Below are 17783 nucleotides of genomic sequence, written 5' to 3'. Positions count from 1 at the left end.
AATAAAAAAAGATAAAAAATTGATATTAATTTCGGTTACCATCGAAAATATTATATGAGTTTCTTGACAATAATTGTTTATAATACAACCATAATAATTATGAAAATTACATGATTTGTTAATGAGAACGTAATATTCTCAATTTCAACTTTAAATGTTATATAATTTACTAAAAAAGCTACACGAATAATAAGTTTTTTAGTTACAATCAATTATGATTTTTTTAATAATGACAATTATATTTCATTAATAATGAAAAGAATCAAAATTACAATGTATCAAAGTATATAAAAACATTTGAAGCCAATAATCACCAAATTAGTCATATAAAAATAAAATATTAAATCAATTACGACCTTTCTTTTAATTTTATTTTAGTTTATTGTATTTTAGACTCCCAAGATAGGCCAAGCATTTTCTACTACTACTCGTTCATGAGATTAAGGTCAATGGTCTTTTGGTTAGCGTTACCCTAGAGATGGATCAAGGCTTTTGCAATCACCATTGGTGAATCATAATTTTATTGATCACTAAATCGAATTTCCTTCCAGGTGATGCTACCGAGTATAGAAGAGTAGTCTAAACCCTACTACTAGCAGATGAAAAAGTAGCAAATAGAAGTTCCAATACTGTTCAGGCAAAAAACAAGCAATCATAATGGGGCTATAGCTTTTAGTCCTATAGAAGCGTTTTTAAGCGTAGTAAGAAACACCCTTAAAACTAACGCCGCAAATATTACCGGCATTTGTAAATAAAAACTGGCGCAATAGGATCGGACATTTAGCGACGTTTTTTACAAACGTCACAATAGGTTCAGACGTTTAGCGGCATTTTTTACAAACGCCACAATAGGTTCGGACATTAGCGGCATTTTAAAGTAAAAATGCTGCTAATCGAGAATGATTTACAAATGTTAACTTCTAATCTTTATTGCCCAAATTTAACGTATCATGTAGTAACAATTTCCAATAACAATTTTGATACGACTTAAATTAAGTAAAAAATACTTAACAACATAAATAAATCGAAGTTTACAAACATTCAAGTACACAGTTCAACATTAAGTGAAATGTAATGTAGTTCAACATTCAAGTAAAAAGAAATATAGTTTAACAACTACAATAAACAGAGCATGAACATAAGAAATCACCTAGGGTGGTGATTTTTGCGGTTGATATTGTTGTATCATATGCTTCATAGCTTCTAGTTGTTTTTGAAGTTCATCATATTTAGATTGATATGATGCTTCTCTCTCTATTTCTCTCACTTCTCGTTCTACTTCTCTCGCTTCAACTTGGGCTTTCATTTGAGCAAATTTTTCATCTACTTTAGTCAATTGCTTTTTTAATCGAATAACTTCTGATTGAGAAGATTGACTCTGTGATAGCATGTACTGAGGTGAACTGGATCCAAAATATTTGGATGGTGTAACGAATAATCCCTGATAGCGAACTCGACCATATATTTCAGGACCAAAAACTTCAGCAATAAATTGATTTTCAATCTCGCCCACATTAATGGACCCATGAGATGAAGCCATCGCTTCATACTCCGTCCTTTTATCACCCAATTTTCTATGAATCAATTAAGAATTTAGAATAAATTCAAATGTTATTTAAAATAAATATGTTATATAGTTATATAAGTATAACATAATTCAAATTTTATGTCCAATAAATATACCATGATTTCTGCAGCTTCAGGAGCCAAAAGAGAGCCATCTTTTTTTGTATGTTTCAGTTTGAAGAGCTTTATTCGTCCAACTCGGTTGTCGGACATAGTTTCCTACAATATAGAACATAAATTAGTACTTACAAAAAAATAATAAATAAAAAAAATGTTCATTACTATGTGAATAATCATAATTAAAAAAAAAAGAATAGCTCTTCGATCCAGTGTGTGAGTAAACTTTTTGTTGTTGTTTGCTAGCAATACCAATGTGCTCTTCGATCCTCATGAGCTACACGAGCAAAGCTCTTCGATCCAGCTGTGTGAGTAAACTTTTGTTTGTTGGAAAAGTAGTCAAGGGAAACTTTCGGTGTGAAAGTGGTGCATTTAATTGCACGAATTCAAGCTATTTTTTGTCGATAATTGCACCGAATTCAAACTATTTTTTGTTGAAAATGGCAAAGGGAAAAATACATTTAATCATTTTATTTTAGGGTATTTACAAGATTAGTCCTTAAGCTTCAACTATAAATACTCTAGCTCATTTAGCTTCAAAAGCATCCCAAATCATTTCTTTCTCCTAATACTAGAGAGCTTTCTTGTGAGAAGTGAGTGTTTTGTAAACACCTGTAAATTTTCTCTCTTAGTAAAAGATATGCAGCAGTCTGGAGACGTAGGCATAATTGACTGAACTCCGTTATCAATTTCGGGTATTATTTTTCCGCTTTTATTTCGCATTCGCACTAATCTGATTATAGGGAAATTACTTGTTTTCATTTTATTTCCCAACATTGTTGCTGTTTGCTAATAATAACAATGTGCTCTTGTTCCTACAATTTGAAATTTCCATGACTTATAAAATATAAATTATAGTGACACAATATTATTTTTTAAAGTTCACATCATACCTCTCCTTTCTTTGAACTCCAAAACTTGATTGCATATTCTCATTGATACTTGAGCATTCCAAGTACGACATTTTGCAGTTTTGTTCTAGGCTTATATCATTCTTAAAATATTTATTTTTCAAGGAACATTTGTGACCTCTCTATTTATCGGTAGAAGATTAGCATTGCGCGCAATCACGCCTAAGTAACTAACCAGAACACCTGCTTCTATCCCAATAGGTGTGTCGACATCATTACTTGTAACTTTGACACGATCTCCAGCATGAAGGTCGTATAATTCCATCATTATCGTACTATCTCTAGTATTGCTTCTTTGACCATTTTCAACTACATAAAAAATAATTTAGTGTAAGTTTTCAAAATCAAGTCAATAAAAAAAATCAACCACTAGTTAAATATAGTATCAAACATTACCTTCAATTTCTACAGTTTCTTCAATTGTATTCAAAATTTTTGAAGATTCACCACCAATCGGTTCTTCATTATTTGTTTCTCCTTCACTTGAGGAGCTCGAACAATCCGCAGATCACTCAATTTCCTCTTAGGCATAATATCTAAGATTTATTGTTTCTTCAAAATGTTAGAAACTATTAAAAACTTAAGAACAAAAAAAAAAAAAAAAATTCAATTATTCAATATAACAATCGTTCGATAAAATCAAAATAAAACTGATATAAAATTTAAAATCTAGGTTTTACTATATTAAATCATCAAAAATCATAAGAGAAGTGATATATTCATTCTATTGATTTATTTTTATTTATTTGTTAAAATCAAAACTTATATTTTTATTTGTACTTGCAAGACTTGTGGATCATAATTCTTTGAACGTCACTCTTTTCGACGGTGCTCCGCCGGACTTTCTTACCGTCCACCGAATTTTCTTATTTTGATAGATCGAGATGCAAATGACCCCTCATATTTAAGAGCTTGATGTAACTCTCTTTCTCAATTTAGAAAAGGTAGTTTTACTAAATAATTTTAAAAAATACAGCCAAGAAAAGATCAAATGGCCTTCAACGAATAATTAATGGGCATGGTCTGGCCTCTAGCTTTTAGCTTACCCAAGTTTGGTACAACCTAAGAAAAGTAATGGGGTTAGGCGGAAATAAGCTTTGTAGAGCTTTAAGAGTGGAAGCTGAAGCCCAAGCTAAATATTAAATCCCAAGTTCACCATCAAATATGAAGATTACTGCTCATGCTGTAACTTTCTAACCTATCCAGTGTCCAATTCAGATAGGATGAGTATGGGGCAGGAATAAAAAATATTAATTTATTACAACGTAGGTATATAAAAGGGATGATTTTTTTCCCAATAATGCAGTCAAAAAAAAGTTTATTTGAATAGGGCATTCTCGAAATTATTTCTTTAAAGTGATTGTTACAGTACACCCCAAAGATACATTACAGTCATGCGACTCTAGTATAAATTTGGGAGAGACGCATTGAGTGAAATGCGTCTCCCATATTTTTTTCATATTTCATTTTTTATTTAAATTTTAATCATTAGATAAAAAAATTGGGGGTGGGGGGAGAGCGACGCATTGTGATCCGGGGGAGGGGGAGTCGCATGGTGTTCCATGCGACCTTGGGGAGACGCAGGGAGCCCAGTGCGACTTCGATGTGTACTGTAGCATTCACTCATTCGAGCAAATAATCTCTCGGTGTCCTATTCGAACAATTTTTTCAACTGCATTATTACAAAAAATCACCCTATATAAAAGTGTAACTTAAAATTAACTTTAAGTATAGATTAAACACTTACTTTTATATTAAGCTAAAATTACAAAAATTAATACAGTTAATTTGAAATTTAAAACTTGCAAAAAGTTTAATTAGAAAAACTAAATTATTAATCTAAATATTACTATTTTTTATGAGAGACAGATCTTTGTGAATTCTAAGTAATGGGGAACAATACATGATCCATTTTCCGTGAGTTGTGGCCATAATTTTGGCTGCCGATTAAATATTAAAAATGAAAAATAATTGAGTAACATGAAAAAGATAAATAATAACATAATTTCAATATTTTTGGTAAATATTTTATATAATATAAATACACATAAATGCATATGTATAGAAAGCGATGCTTTACTCCTTAATGATCCGCGTTGCTTAGATCTAATCAACAACCCTATTTAAGAACTCGCCTAGCATCTGTCGGTATCTCTCTCTCTCCTTTCTTTTCCGTCTCTGTTCTCTATTTCCTTCCATTTCCGTCGCCATAAACTAGCTAGCATCAAACATGAACAACCCTAGTGTAAGATTTAAGACATTGCTTGTTCTTGTTCCCATTTCAGCTCTTGTCTTAGCCTTACTTTTGTCTGTAATAATTCTAAAAACTATCCCTAAAACCACACAAATCCGTCATTTTCACGTCCAAAATCATCTCCAAGCAGCTTACTCAGCATGCGAGGGCACTTTGTATCCCGAGCTTTGCGTCTCCACCATTGCGGTTGTCCCAGATCTCCCATCCAAGTCCCTCCCGGAGCTCATCACTGCAATCTTGCACCAAACAATGTACGAGGTCAGACTCTCCTCTGCAAACATAACCAACATCGGGAAGAATCTCAAAAGTTACAACGCATTGGAAGAGACGGCCATTAATGATTGCCTCGAGCTTTTCGATTACACCGTCGCGGAGCTTAAACTGGTCCTCTTCGATCTTGCACCGAAGAGATTACCGGTGTTCAAGACCAACAAACATGACTTGCAGACGTTTTTAAGCGCGGCAATGACGAACCAGTACACTTGTTTCGACGGGTTCGCCCGTAGCGACGGCCATGTTCGGAGCATCATCAAGAACGGCCTCCACAACATCTCTCATCACGTCAGCAACTCCCTTGCGATTCTCAACAAGGTCCACGGAGTCAACAAATCGAAATCCGAGGCTTTCACTGAACATAAACGCGTGAAAAACGGGTTCCCGACATGGTTATCCTGGAAAGATCGGAAACTGTTGCAAGCTTCGGTTAACGAAACCAAGTTTGATCTCGTCGTTGCCAAGGACGGCACTGGGAACTTCACCAACATCACCGCCGCTGTTGCCACCGCTCCGAACAACAGTGACACGAGATTTGTGATCTATATAAAAGCCGGGGCTTATTTTGAAAATGTGGAAGTAGAAAGGAAGAAGACAATGCTGATGTTCGTGGGAGATGGGATCGGGAAGACAGTGGTGAAGGCCAGCAGAAACGTGGTTGATGGATTCACGACTTTCCGATCTGCCACAGTCGGTGAGTTTTTAAATATATTTTTTAATTAAGTTAATGATTAGTATAGTATTATTATTTTCTTTTACTATAATACTTTGCTCACCAGTGGGATTTAATCTATATTAGATTTGGATGTATTATTATCTATTACAAATCGGACGAGAATTTATTCTAATGTGTCCAATCAGAGGAGGATTCACGTTATTCTAGGGTTTATATAAGATGTCTAATAGTAACTAATGAATTTCTCTATAAATCATATTATGATACATTAATATATAATTTTAGAGTAATATAAATCAATCATAACATATCACTTCATATATTTTCAGGGCCCAAGGACTAAAATTTTAAGTAAGGTCAACGTTTGTTTTAAGATTTTAGGATATGGAGTTGTTTCTCATAATAATATTATTTTTAAAATTTATATTTCTTTTCTTTTCAGTACTATAATGCATATTACTGTAACACTCAACACTTATTAATATATCATGAGTAATATAAAATATTTATAAAACCAAATTAACTCTCATTCATGGCGGAACCAAAAGGACATGCTCAACTAAGGTCTCATTAGTTTAAATAGTAGTTAAACCAAGTCTGGTTGCTCACATTTTCTAGTTTAAGTACTTATTAAGTCCTGTTTGATTTTGAAATTAATTAAATTAGGTTTTAGTTTAATTTTAAATTTAAATACTTTTTATTTTTTATTAATTTCAAAGTTAAATAATTTCCCCCCTAAAATGTTGCCCTATTCTCACTACTCTCGTTATAACTTTAATTAATAAATATACAAATTCTTATACTCCAAACTCTAAATATTAAATTTTAAATCTGCACAACATTCCTTTAATATTAAACCCTGTAATTTTAATGTATAACCCTAGATCCTATAATTATAAACTTTAAAATTTTAAAATTTAAATCTTAAACCTTAAGTTTTAAACACTAATCTTAACTATAAGTCTTTAACACCTAATCTTACTTTAATAAAATGTTATGATTAATTTTATTTAAGAGTTAATCGTAACATACATTCTCAAGTCACAACTCTCATTTTAAATTGACTATTGAATTTTTTTAAACATTTTAATTTCATCACTGAACTATAATTTTTATTTTAAATTAATTCTTAAATTTTTAAATATTTCAATTTTATTTTCAAACTATCACTCTCATCAAACATTTAATCATTTATAATTTATGAGATTAAAATTTATTTTTTCATTCATACTGATATTTCATGAAAATAAAATATATTTTATAATCAATTGTTTATTAATACTTATAGTGAGATAATTAGTCATTGAACTGTGGATACCTTGATTTCGAAAAATAATTACTAAACACATGCTTCTTATCTTCTAGTACATTAATAGGGGCTCGTCAACATATGGTCGTGCTCCAATTTTGATAAATATGTTTGCCTACGATTAGGACACACATCTCGGATAAAACGAAGTGCCTTAACTACTGCCTACTTGATTTGTCATGGACAGTTTTGTCTTCACATCACCATCCTCTTCTTTAAACTCATGTAATAACATAATTCCATGCCAGAATATGAATTTATTAAATTTTAAATATAAAAATATATTATTAACAAAATATATAAAAATATCTAAATTATATGAAATTTAACAGAGAAAATCATCAGTCAACCCCTCCCAATTCATCCTTATTTACATATTAAAGTAAATAACTTGTAACTCCAACAGAACAGTTGCTCACATGCTAAAGTGGGCTGCACATTGCTTCCTTTGCCTCCCTTTTTTTGAATTTGCTTTAATAATCATTGAAAAGCCTGTGTAATTAAAAGTACACCCTCTTTTTCACATGGTGTTTTTTGTTGCCCCAGCTGTGGTGGGAGACGGTTTCATAGCCAAAGGGATTACCATTGAGAACTCAGCAGGCCCTAGCAAACATCAAGCGGTGGCGTTAAGGACTGGCTCCGACCTTTCTGCATTTTATAAGTGCAGCTTCGTCGGCTACCAAGACACTCTCTACGTCCATTCCTTAAGGCAATTCTATCGCGAATGCGACGTATACGGCACCATCGACTTCGTCTTCGGAAACGCGGCTGCGGTTTTCCAAGGTTGCAATCTTTATGCTCGTAAACCGAATCCAAACCAAAAGAACATTTTCACAGCACAAGGAAGAGAAGACCCTAACCAAAACACCGGCATTTCGATTTTGGACAGTAAGATTGCAGCCGCGGCGGATTTGATACCGGTGAAGTCGTCGTTCAAGACGTATTTGGGACGACCTTGGAAAGAGTATTCAAGAACCGTTATTATGCGTTCGTACATCGATGACTCGGTCGATCCTGCGGGATGGTTAGAATGGAATGGGACGTTTGGTTTGAGTACACTCTACTATAGGGAGTATATGAATAGAGGGCCAGGGTCGAATACGAGTGCAAGGGTAACTTGGCCTGGTTATAGGGTCATCAACAATTCAACTGAGGCAAACCTGTTCACTGCCGGGGCGTTTATACAGGGAAATGAATGGCTAAATTTTACTGATATTCCATTCTCTCTCGGTTTGTAGATCATTGGCGGTTCATTTAAAGACCTGCTCTTGTTGTTATAAGCAATATTTTAAATCTAAATTCATTCTAATAGGTCTGATTCTAGTTTTAGTGGTGCATTTAAAGTTCAAACTACTGCTAACAATCATACGACCTTTAGTTAAAAGAACTATTATTAAAACATTACATCTATAAGAGTATAATAAAATATTTATAATTTTACTTTTACATATCCAATTTTAAGATATTAGTTTCAGCCGTCCAAAAATATCAAAAAGAAAGAAAAAGAGAGGTTTATCTACTCTATTAAAAAAAAGAGTGAGGAATACTTATTTGCTTGAAACAATTATTAAGTAATTGTTTTACGCCTTTCGACACACAAATAACCTTTTCATTAAGTTGTTGTAAAAAGTCGATTATTGCGAATAGCGTATCAAAACTATTTCATTTTTCTAGTATGATCATTAGCATCCTTGGTAATACGTACGTGGGAATATATAAGTGTTTATTATTAAATTGTTAAGAGTTTTTTAAATAAATATTACCTTATATTCACTTAAAATTAAGGAACAGAATTCAAACTATCGAAGATAAAGTTTACGGTGGAACCCTGAAAAATTCCGAACACTTCGATTCCGCCGCAGACAAGGACAGCGTAAAATAGGGGTGTTCAAAATCGGTTACTCGAAGTACCGGGTACCCGAGTTGTTCGGGTACTAAAAAATCGGCCTATGATCCAGTCCTTAAAATCAGGGTACCCGCTGGTTCGAATAACAAGGTACCCGGTTTTCTTCTTCTTTCTTTTTTATTTTTATTTTAATTCTGCACTAATTTTTCTTCATTCTACACTAAAAATTCTGCAATAACATATTCTATATTAAAAAAAATAAAATTCGAACAAACTTTGGACACTTAAAATTCTGAATTACATAATTCAAACATAAAAGTTAAAAATTTAAATTATATAATCTAAATATAAAACTTAAATATTAAAAGCCTAAAGATAATGCAACCAAAAAATATATATTTCATTCCTCCGAAATTTAATTCGTCTCCTATTATCGACATGATCTGAAAAAGAAAATTATTATATTAGCACACAAACCAAATAAATAGGATGCTGCCATGACCATTGGGGTCACGATTCATGCATAATTTTGAAGTTAAATTTAGGTGTCAAGCCCATATAACTTTTCTATCTGTAGTAATCGGACTTTTTGTTTCAATTTCATTTTTTTTACTGTTGTAGAGGATGCTATGGAATCCATAACAATTAAAATTCTTCACACTTTGGCAGTCGGATCTATTGGTCAATTTATTGCCTGCCTCTTAGTGTTTTAATTTTCTAATAACTTATACTAAAAGATAAAAAAACTAAGTTAAAAAGATACCGGATACCGGGTCAGCGGGTATCCGGTTAAATCATATGTATCCGGGTCAGCGGGTATCCGGTTAAATCATATTTTGTGACTCAGGTCTAATTTGAAAATTCGAGAAAATTAACAGACCATGTACTTGATTCGAAAATTCGGATATTTCCAATATAATTACATGATAATTTTCGATCGAGTCGATGAGTCGGGTATTTTTGAACACTCCGGCCGCAAAACAAGTTACCACACGCGACCTTGACTTGCAATTACCTTAAGGTTGATGTACTACTTCTATTGGGACTTAATATCAGCTTGTCCTTTAATATTTGTTATATGGTTATCAAATCAATAATTTTTTAAAAATTTTAAAATCAAAACGTAATATTAATGGTAATTTTTAAAACAATATAGTTGAATGATAAAAACGGAAAATGATGGGCAATTAAATACATAGGTTATTAATATAAAATAATTTTATGAGTATATTACATTGGTGGCCTCTTCATTTTAATTTTCTTTTATTTAAAACACTCAACATCCAATAATTATATTATGGTAACTCACGTTATCAGTTTTTGATTTGAAGTGTTCTTAATGATTAATACGTGTGTTCTAATTTTTGATACTATTTCTCATGTTATTTCATAACCAAACAAGCCAAATAAGCCAAGCAAGTAGAGAATACACTTTTGTAAAGATAAATGAATGCAAGGATAGGTAAGTTTCATGTTTATTTCATATGAATGGACTAGTTTCCCTCCAAATAGTATAAACTCAGCTTAGTGGTTGGTGTCGAATTTATTAAAAAGTTGATAAAAAATACTTGGGTTAAATGAAATGTACAAAACTTAGATTATTTAATTGATAGAGTAATTTTGCTGGCACCTGTGTGTGTCAGTTCAGATTCTTATTTCATGGGAAAAACAAAAGAAAGATTGTTAGAGAGATAATTAGAATGAAGTAAGCAATTGGCAAGCAAAGCAAGTACCAGTACCGCCAAACCTAACCAAAACCATGTCTGCCGGTTTGCTGCATGTTGTTTTGGAACATCCATCACTCCAAGCTCCCCAGTTTCTCTGTCGTTGTTTCTTCCATTATTGTTGTTCCTTCCATGGAACCTGTCTCTAGCAGAATCATGATGTGGTTCTCCCTTGTTCGGTTTGACATCCTCAATGGCTTTCATTTCGGATTCTAGATGGCTGAGATTGATTTCTTTCGGTGCAGATGAGATGAAAGTCATTATCTCTGCTGGCCAAATCACCTCCATGTTAGGTTCTGGGGAAGAGCTCCGTGTTCCTTCTGAGCTCTCTTCATCTAACTCAGCTTCATTCTCACCATTTCCATCCTCTTCTACCTCTGTTGAAAATGATGATTGCAAGGTTGAGTCTTCTTCTTCTTCTCCTCCTGCTCCTCCTTCTTCTGTTGAAAATGATGATTCCTCTGATAAATCGTCTTCGTCTTCATCTTCATCTTTTCCATCTTCACCAAGTCGGTCTTCTCCAAAAGAAAAAGTCGGTCTCATTTGTGAATATTCTTCTTCTTCTTCAACTGCTGGTGGTGGTGGAAATGATAATTGCATGCTTGAGTATTCTTCTTCTTCTTCAGCTGCTACTAGTGGTTGAAATGATGATTGCATGATTGAGTATTGTTGTTGTTGTTCTCCTTCTGAAATTGATGATTTCTCTTCTTTGGACGGCGAAGACAGTTGCGGTGTCGGCTGCTCCGCATCCACCTGAGGTGCTTCATCGACTACCATTATTTCGATGAACTCCATCTCTAAAGAGGCGAGTCTCTTCACCGGATTGTTTTCAGTCTCACTCACCGGCGCGGAAAGCTCTTGAATATCTCCATGATTACCAGTAATCTCATTGCTTTCTTCCTCAGGGTCGTGGACGAGCGTCTCTTGCTGAATAATTTCAGAATCCTCCATACATTCGGATTCAATAGTATTTTCCTCCTGAATAAAACATGTTAAGTGATGATACAATGTTTCATAGACATGGTTTGATGGATAAAGAAAAAACATAGAATTAACACAAGCTGCAATATCTTTTTACCAATGTGATCGAACTTTCGGTCGAGACCAATTCGGAAGTTCCGATTTCGGTGACAACAGCATTTGATGTTCCATTATTTGTGCAGCTGCAAACAAATTGCCCTCCAAATAACATTATTCACAGCATCAAACAAGCCCATAGTAATGTTAAGAAATATATACTAACCATGAATCTTGATGCATAGTTGAAGATGGCTTATTTGGGATATACCACATCCCTTCACTTGTATAGTCTTCTTCGGCACAAGACTCGGTAGCTGGCTCCGGCGCCGGCGCAGGTGCTGCTACATTCGTCGTGTCATTGTCCGTGTCCTTATTATTGCTATCTTTCGTGCCACCTTTCTTCATTGAAAATGCAGCTACGATGCTTGCAACAGCCAAGGCACCACCCAACGCAACCACCCTTTCGATACCACCTCCGGCGGCGTTCATGATTATTGGCCTAGCTTTATTTCTACATTGATTACAACTCTCATTACATTTCTCCATAAGTTTATGTTTTGTGTTGTGTTATGACTCAGGGGGTTGAAGGCAGGGAAAGGGAATGATTGTAATAATGAAGAGGAATGTGGGGATTGACCATGGAAAGAGTGAACTATCGAAATCGGAGGTTGAAGCGGACATTCCCTCCTGATTTGGCAACTCGGCATCTTAATTTTGCTTCACATCCGTTCATAATAATAACTATAAGAAGAAAAAAAACACTGCCCATTCATTATTTTCTTTTATCACCTATATTAATTAATTTAACTATTTTTTTTGTGTTTAATCAATCAACTAAATTCTAAACATAAGTTAATTTCATACATATTCGAACAGATATTTGTCATTATAAAATAACATTTTTAATATTAAAATTTAGATTTTAAGGGTCTAAGTAAACTTTCAAATAAAAAAGTTGTTAGTATATTATGTAGGGGGACAGAACCATCTATCACTTTCAAATACTTCTCTAATTATTTAGGGTAAAGTACACTCTAGGTCACCCAATTATGAGTTTAGTAGCAAATAAGGTTTTTTTTCCCTATAATTGAGTGATATATTTATAATTTATTTAAGAAAATAACATTTATTATCAAATACACCAACAGAGGTTGATTCAAGTGGTAACCACCTTGATATCGTTTAAGTAATGTTTTAAGTTCGAGTTCTTGTGTATGCAGAAAATCCTTACTGGAAGACTCACCCACCAAAGTCAGGTGTGCAACGCGGATCGGTCCGGATTAATCAAGACGAAACCTTGGAAAAAAAGTGAAACAATCTTATTGTTTATAGCCATTTGAGTCTGATGTGTAGTAGAAAGGAGCGACCCAGTAAAGCCTAATTTTCTTGTGGTTCAGGACACGGTAAGAATCAAGGACAGCACCTCCAATCCCTCGGTTGACATCCGTTGGAACTTGACAATCCTTTAGTGGAGATTTTTTCAGGAAAGCTTTGCACTGCCTAAGCTGTAACTTATCAGAACGAGTCAAAGTTGCAAAGAAATACCCATTTTTATCAGTTTCACCGCTCAAGAAGGAGAAGGGTGCTGTCTCGTAACCGGACTCATCAACAGCTAAACATGTTATCCTTGCAACAGCTCCTATAAAACCAGTATTATCAGCTACAACAAGTAAAGCAAAAGTAATGTTGATGGAGATATTATTACCTTGAACTGGTAGTGCAGGTGATGAAGTGCCTGATTTACATAGAATGTGGCCTTCAACTCCGATGGGAAGTGGCTTCTCTTTTGCCTTTGGCGTTGGTTTGTTAATGTCTGGGTGTGAGCCTTGACTGTAATCAATGGCGGATACGATGACAAGAGATGAAACCAGCAGCAGAGTGGCTGCATTGAAGAAATGAGTGGAAACCATGTTTTCAATGATGTGAAATTGGCAATTGAGACGTACTTAATTAGCTTGCCCTGACTTTATATTAAAGAAGAAGAATGGAGATCCACTCGGTTGGTAGCACGACTGCAAGCAAGGGAAATGTAGGCCACCTGCTCTGCTGGGCGTAAACTGAACGTGAATGCATGTTTGTTCTTGTACTTATCCACAGTTCGCCAACTACGTGATATGAATTTCCACTGCCAACAAAGGGGAGAACACAAGGGCATTCTCATAGTTTTTTTTTTTTAAATCTTACATTAATATAAAGTAGTATCGATTTAAAGAATTTCAATGTTATATCCCTTTCTATTTACACGTATTCAAATCTTATATCATCAGGGATGGACGTAAGATTTTATGTTAAGGGGACGATCTTAAACTTAAGAGGAGAACTAAAATTCCAAGGGATGAAAATAGATTTTCAATAGAAAATACATGACAATTTTAAATTTTTAAAGGAGGATTGCCCCCACATGCCCCTCGGTCCATCCTTATATACCACTGAACTTTTGAAAATTTATCATTTATATCACTAAATTTTAGACAATATATATCATTTATATCACTAAATTTTTAATTTATCCAATTATAGCACTAAACTCTGGTTTTGACTTCAATTATGTCATTGGGCCTAAAATTCAAACTGTATGATCACATGGACAAAACAATATTTTTTCGGCTTTTTATACCTAAAACACATTGTTTTAGTCACTAAACTTTAGATGTATATTGATTTTGCTACTAAACTTTTAAATAGTTCACTTTTTGACGCTGAACTTTTTTATTTGGCCGCCACCAGTAATCAATCACCGCCCATCACCGATTGTCTTAGGCGAAAAGATTGGTACTAAAACATCTACATTTCACTTTCTCTTTTTCTAAGATTGATTTTCCACGAAAATTCACTTTTGATCGACGAAAATCTATTTAAAGATTCAACGTGTTAATACTCTAATCTCCTTCGATGATCGTTCGATGAGACCAAATTTAAGTTATGTTGTTCGTATTCTCAAAATAATAATCCAAGTCATTTAAATTTTCGAACAAACGCTACAAAACTCCTCAATTCTAAGAAATTTTAAAGTATATATTTTTCTATCGTATTTTTGGAAACAGTTATACTAGAAATTATATAAAATATTATATAGACATTGTAGATTACATTGAGATTATGTAGGTAGTGGTACCCGAATATCTTGACATTGGAATCGTGCACCCAACTTTTCTACATTTGTTTATTTTATTTCCTATATATAATTTGAATCGATACTCGATGGAAAAGTACTTTTGACCAATTTCTCTATATATAGGCAACGGTGTCTAGCCCTGTTCATCGTCCACTTTACACTTAAAACAACAATCACGTTGCAGAGTCAACTAATAGTTCAACTGCCATGGCTCTCTCACATCTCTCCTTGGCGTTCTCCTTACTTTTACTCTCATTTCTGGCAATTGCTTCGGCTGGTGATTATAGTGATGCTTCATCTAAGTATGGTTTCGATGGAATACCGGCTGACAGCCCTCAGGCAAAGCCAGAAGAAGAAAAGAAGCCTCAATATGGAACCAAGCCAGTATACAATGAGAGGCCTGCTTATGGCGATGCTTCATCAAAATATGGTTTCGATGGAATACCGGCTGATATCCCTCAAGCAAAGCCAGAAGAAGAAAAGAAGCCTTCTTATGGCTCAAATCAATACACATACAAGCCAAAACCAGAAGAAATGAAAAATCATATCTCCATTGCTGTTCAAGGGACTGTTTTATGCAAAGAAGGCTCCAAGTACTACCCAATTCAAGGTAAGGTTTAGTTTGACAATTTATAATTTGTATTCATTAATTCTTATGGGGTTTTTCTGATTTCTCACTTTCTTCTTCTCCTTTGGGTTGAGTAGGGGCTTTGGCAACGATAACATGTAAAGGTGTTGATAAGGTTGGGGTTGAGAAAACTATCTCCATTTGCAGCAAACCAACTGATGCCAAAGGTTACTTCTTCGTTCCATTGTCTGATTTAGATGGCGGCAAGTTGAAGCTAAGAGAGTGCAAGGCACATCTTAAAAGCTCTCCATTGGAGGTCTGCAATGTTCCCAGTGATGTCAACAAAGCCATCCAGGGTGCTCTTCTTTCTTCTTTCCGTGTTCTAAACGACAACAAGACCAAATTGTACTCAGTTGGACCTTTCTTCTACACCTCCCAAGCTAAGCCAGCCCCTAAAAATGGTTACTGAATTTGATTTCTTTCTTCTTCTTCACTGAACAGTATAAATTCCTCCCCCATTCCGATCTTCTGTTTTGAAGTTGGAGATGGCTATTTGAGTTGATTCTTTCTGTGTTATTTCCTCCCTTTTATTAGTTGAATATTGCTGTTTGATGATGATTTTAACTTGCTCCTGTAGCAGCCTCTGTCATAATTTTATATCTTGTGATGAACTTTGCACTATCAATAACATTTTGGCTTAATCTCTCTCTATTTTTAGAAGATTTTATTTACAGTTTTGGACTTCGGACTCCATAGATAAATATGAATGGCACAGCTTTAAAATATGTCACATACTTTTAATTTTGTTTGTGGTAAAATATCAATGTTTCAATCAATAGATTCAAGGCCAAGGTTAATTGCCAAAGGGTACTCGTAAATTCTTGGTTACGATTTTTTTGATACATTCAATCTCGTGGTTAAATCTTTCACGTTCAATATTCTTCTTTCATTAGCAACTACTAATCAGTAGCAGGTGCATCAACCAGTCGTTAACAAAGTCTTTCTTAAAGGAGATGTTAATGTGGTTGTGTACGTGGAGCAGTCTAGTGGTCTTGAGCATAAGAAATCTGATGGTACAAGGTTTGTGTGTAAACTTAGAAAACCTTTGTATAGGTTTATTGCAGTTTGTAGGGTTCAAATGCTCTAGAGCAGATTCCTTGCTATTTGTCTTCAAAGAAGAGGCACTAATCACTTATATGATCATATATATTGATGGTATACATGTAACAGGGGAAGTTATGCAGATGGATGGTGGTATTTTCTTAAATCAAAAGAAATACATTGGTTAATAGTCAGTTTGTCACCATTTGTGAATTTTATTTTGTTTCATATTAATAGTGCACAGTATATGGCATTAGTTGTAAATCATCCATAGAGAAAGATATTAATAATGCATAGTTTTAGAAAATGAAGTTGTTGTAATATAAAAAAACGTTCAGTATTGGCTAGCAAGTAATAATCGAATAATAGAGAAAATAAAACGATTTTTTATATTGTGGTAGAAATTATTGTCTTAAAAAATAATTTCGCCTTGATGTAATCCCAAAAATTGTTCAGAACAAACAATCAAGAGGTGGGGACTCAACTCCCTCTAAAGCTAGTTGGTAGACCACAGAGCATTTTCTCAGTGATAAGAGGGAACATGCTGAGTTTTAGGGAGATTGGCGAATGTTTCGTGGTTGATTAATACACAAATAAAATGGATGAGTCAATTAAGGTTGTCAACTCGATTTATATTTTATTTCACTAAAGTATTTAGAATTATATTAACATGGTTGATTCAAGCGAAAAGTTTGATATCGCTTAAGCAAGGTCTCAGGTTCGAGTTCTTGTGTATGCATAAAATTTTCGTTAGGGGACTCATCCACTCAAACTAAGTGTATGACCCGGATCGGTCTAGACTAATCAGGGCAAAATCTTAGAACATGAGAACAACAAAAAAATATTTAGAATTATACTAACAAACAATTTAGTCTGAATTGATATAATCCCGAAAATAGATATTGTCTCCGACGTTAACATAGTCTTCCAAACCTTATACACCAAGGGAGGAAGTGGAACCTTGATTATATTGGTCTCTTCGTTAAATTCTTCCGAAAATGAAAGAATAGAACTAGAAAAAATATATTACATCAAATAAGGGGAGGGACTATCCTTTTATAGAAATGGTAGAAGGGCAAAGTTTTTTCAAATGATAACTACCCACTTCAGTCATTTCTTAAATGGGATAACCTGCCCCTCAAAAATAACTCCATTACTCACACAAAGAGTGCTTGGCATTAGTTGTAAATCATCCATAGAGAAAGATATTAATTCAAAATGTTATTGATAGGGCAAAGTTAATCACAACAAGATACATAATTTTACAAAGGCTGCTACAGGAGCCAGTTAATAAAATCATCAT

General features: G+C 34.0%; 3 protein-coding genes across 3 annotated transcripts; 2 read left to right on the top strand and 1 right to left on the bottom strand.

Annotated features, from left to right (window-relative positions):
* Positions 1-4758: 4758 nt before the first annotated feature.
* LOC120172356 (pectinesterase-like) lies at positions 4759-8381 on the top strand. The gene is made up of 2 exons (XM_039179832.1): positions 4759-5815; positions 7653-8381. The coding sequence occupies exons 1-2, from the start codon at positions 4825-4827 to the stop codon at positions 8342-8344; spliced, it is 1683 nt and encodes a 560-aa protein (XP_039035763.1). The 5' UTR covers positions 4759-4824; the 3' UTR covers positions 8345-8381.
* Positions 8382-13015: 4634 nt separating this feature from the next.
* Positions 13016-13606, bottom strand: LOC120172298 (proline-rich protein 3-like). Its single transcript, XM_039179787.1, has 2 exons — positions 13402-13606; positions 13016-13335 (listed from the first exon to the last, which is right to left on the bottom strand). Exons 1-2 carry the CDS (start codon positions 13604-13606, stop codon positions 13016-13018), a joined length of 525 nt encoding a protein of 174 aa, XP_039035718.1.
* A 1412-nt stretch (positions 13607-15018) lies between these two features.
* LOC120172297 (proline-rich protein 3-like) lies at positions 15019-15958 on the top strand. The gene is made up of 2 exons (XM_039179786.1): positions 15019-15421; positions 15517-15958. Exons 1-2 carry the CDS (start codon positions 15019-15021, stop codon positions 15846-15848), a joined length of 735 nt encoding a protein of 244 aa, XP_039035717.1. The 3' UTR covers positions 15849-15958.
* The last annotated feature ends 1825 nt before the right edge of the window (positions 15959-17783 follow it).

This window comes from Hibiscus syriacus, unplaced genomic scaffold (assembly GCF_006381635.1).
Source record: "Hibiscus syriacus cultivar Baekdansim isolate YM2019G1 unplaced genomic scaffold, ASM638163v2 tig00111848_pilon, whole genome shotgun sequence".
NCBI lineage: Eukaryota > Viridiplantae > Streptophyta > Magnoliopsida > Malvales > Malvaceae > Hibiscus > Hibiscus syriacus.
Note: the sequence above shows the minus strand (reverse complement) of the source record. Positions and strands in the feature narration are given on the sequence as shown.

Bases quoted from the DNA above. Each gene is read 5' to 3' on its own strand.
- LOC120172356 (XM_039179832.1), top strand. From the start codon at position 4,825: ATGAACAACCCTAGTGTAAGATTTAAGACATTGCTTGTTCTTGTTCCC. The intron at 5,816-7,652 runs GTGAGTTTTTAA...TTGTTGCCCCAG, and splicing joins TTTCCGATCTGCCACAGTCG to CTGTGGTGGGAGACGGTTTC.
- LOC120172298 (XM_039179787.1), bottom strand. From the start codon at position 13,606: ATGGTTTCCACTCATTTCTTCAATGCAGCCACTCTGCTGCTGGTTTCA. The intron at 13,336-13,401 runs GTAATAATATCT...CTGGTTTTATAG, and splicing joins ACCTGCACTACCAGTTCAAG to GAGCTGTTGCAAGGATAACA.
- LOC120172297 (XM_039179786.1), top strand. From the start codon at position 15,019: ATGGCTCTCTCACATCTCTCCTTGGCGTTCTCCTTACTTTTACTCTCA. The intron at 15,422-15,516 runs GTAAGGTTTAGT...TGGGTTGAGTAG, and splicing joins CAAGTACTACCCAATTCAAG to GGGCTTTGGCAACGATAACA.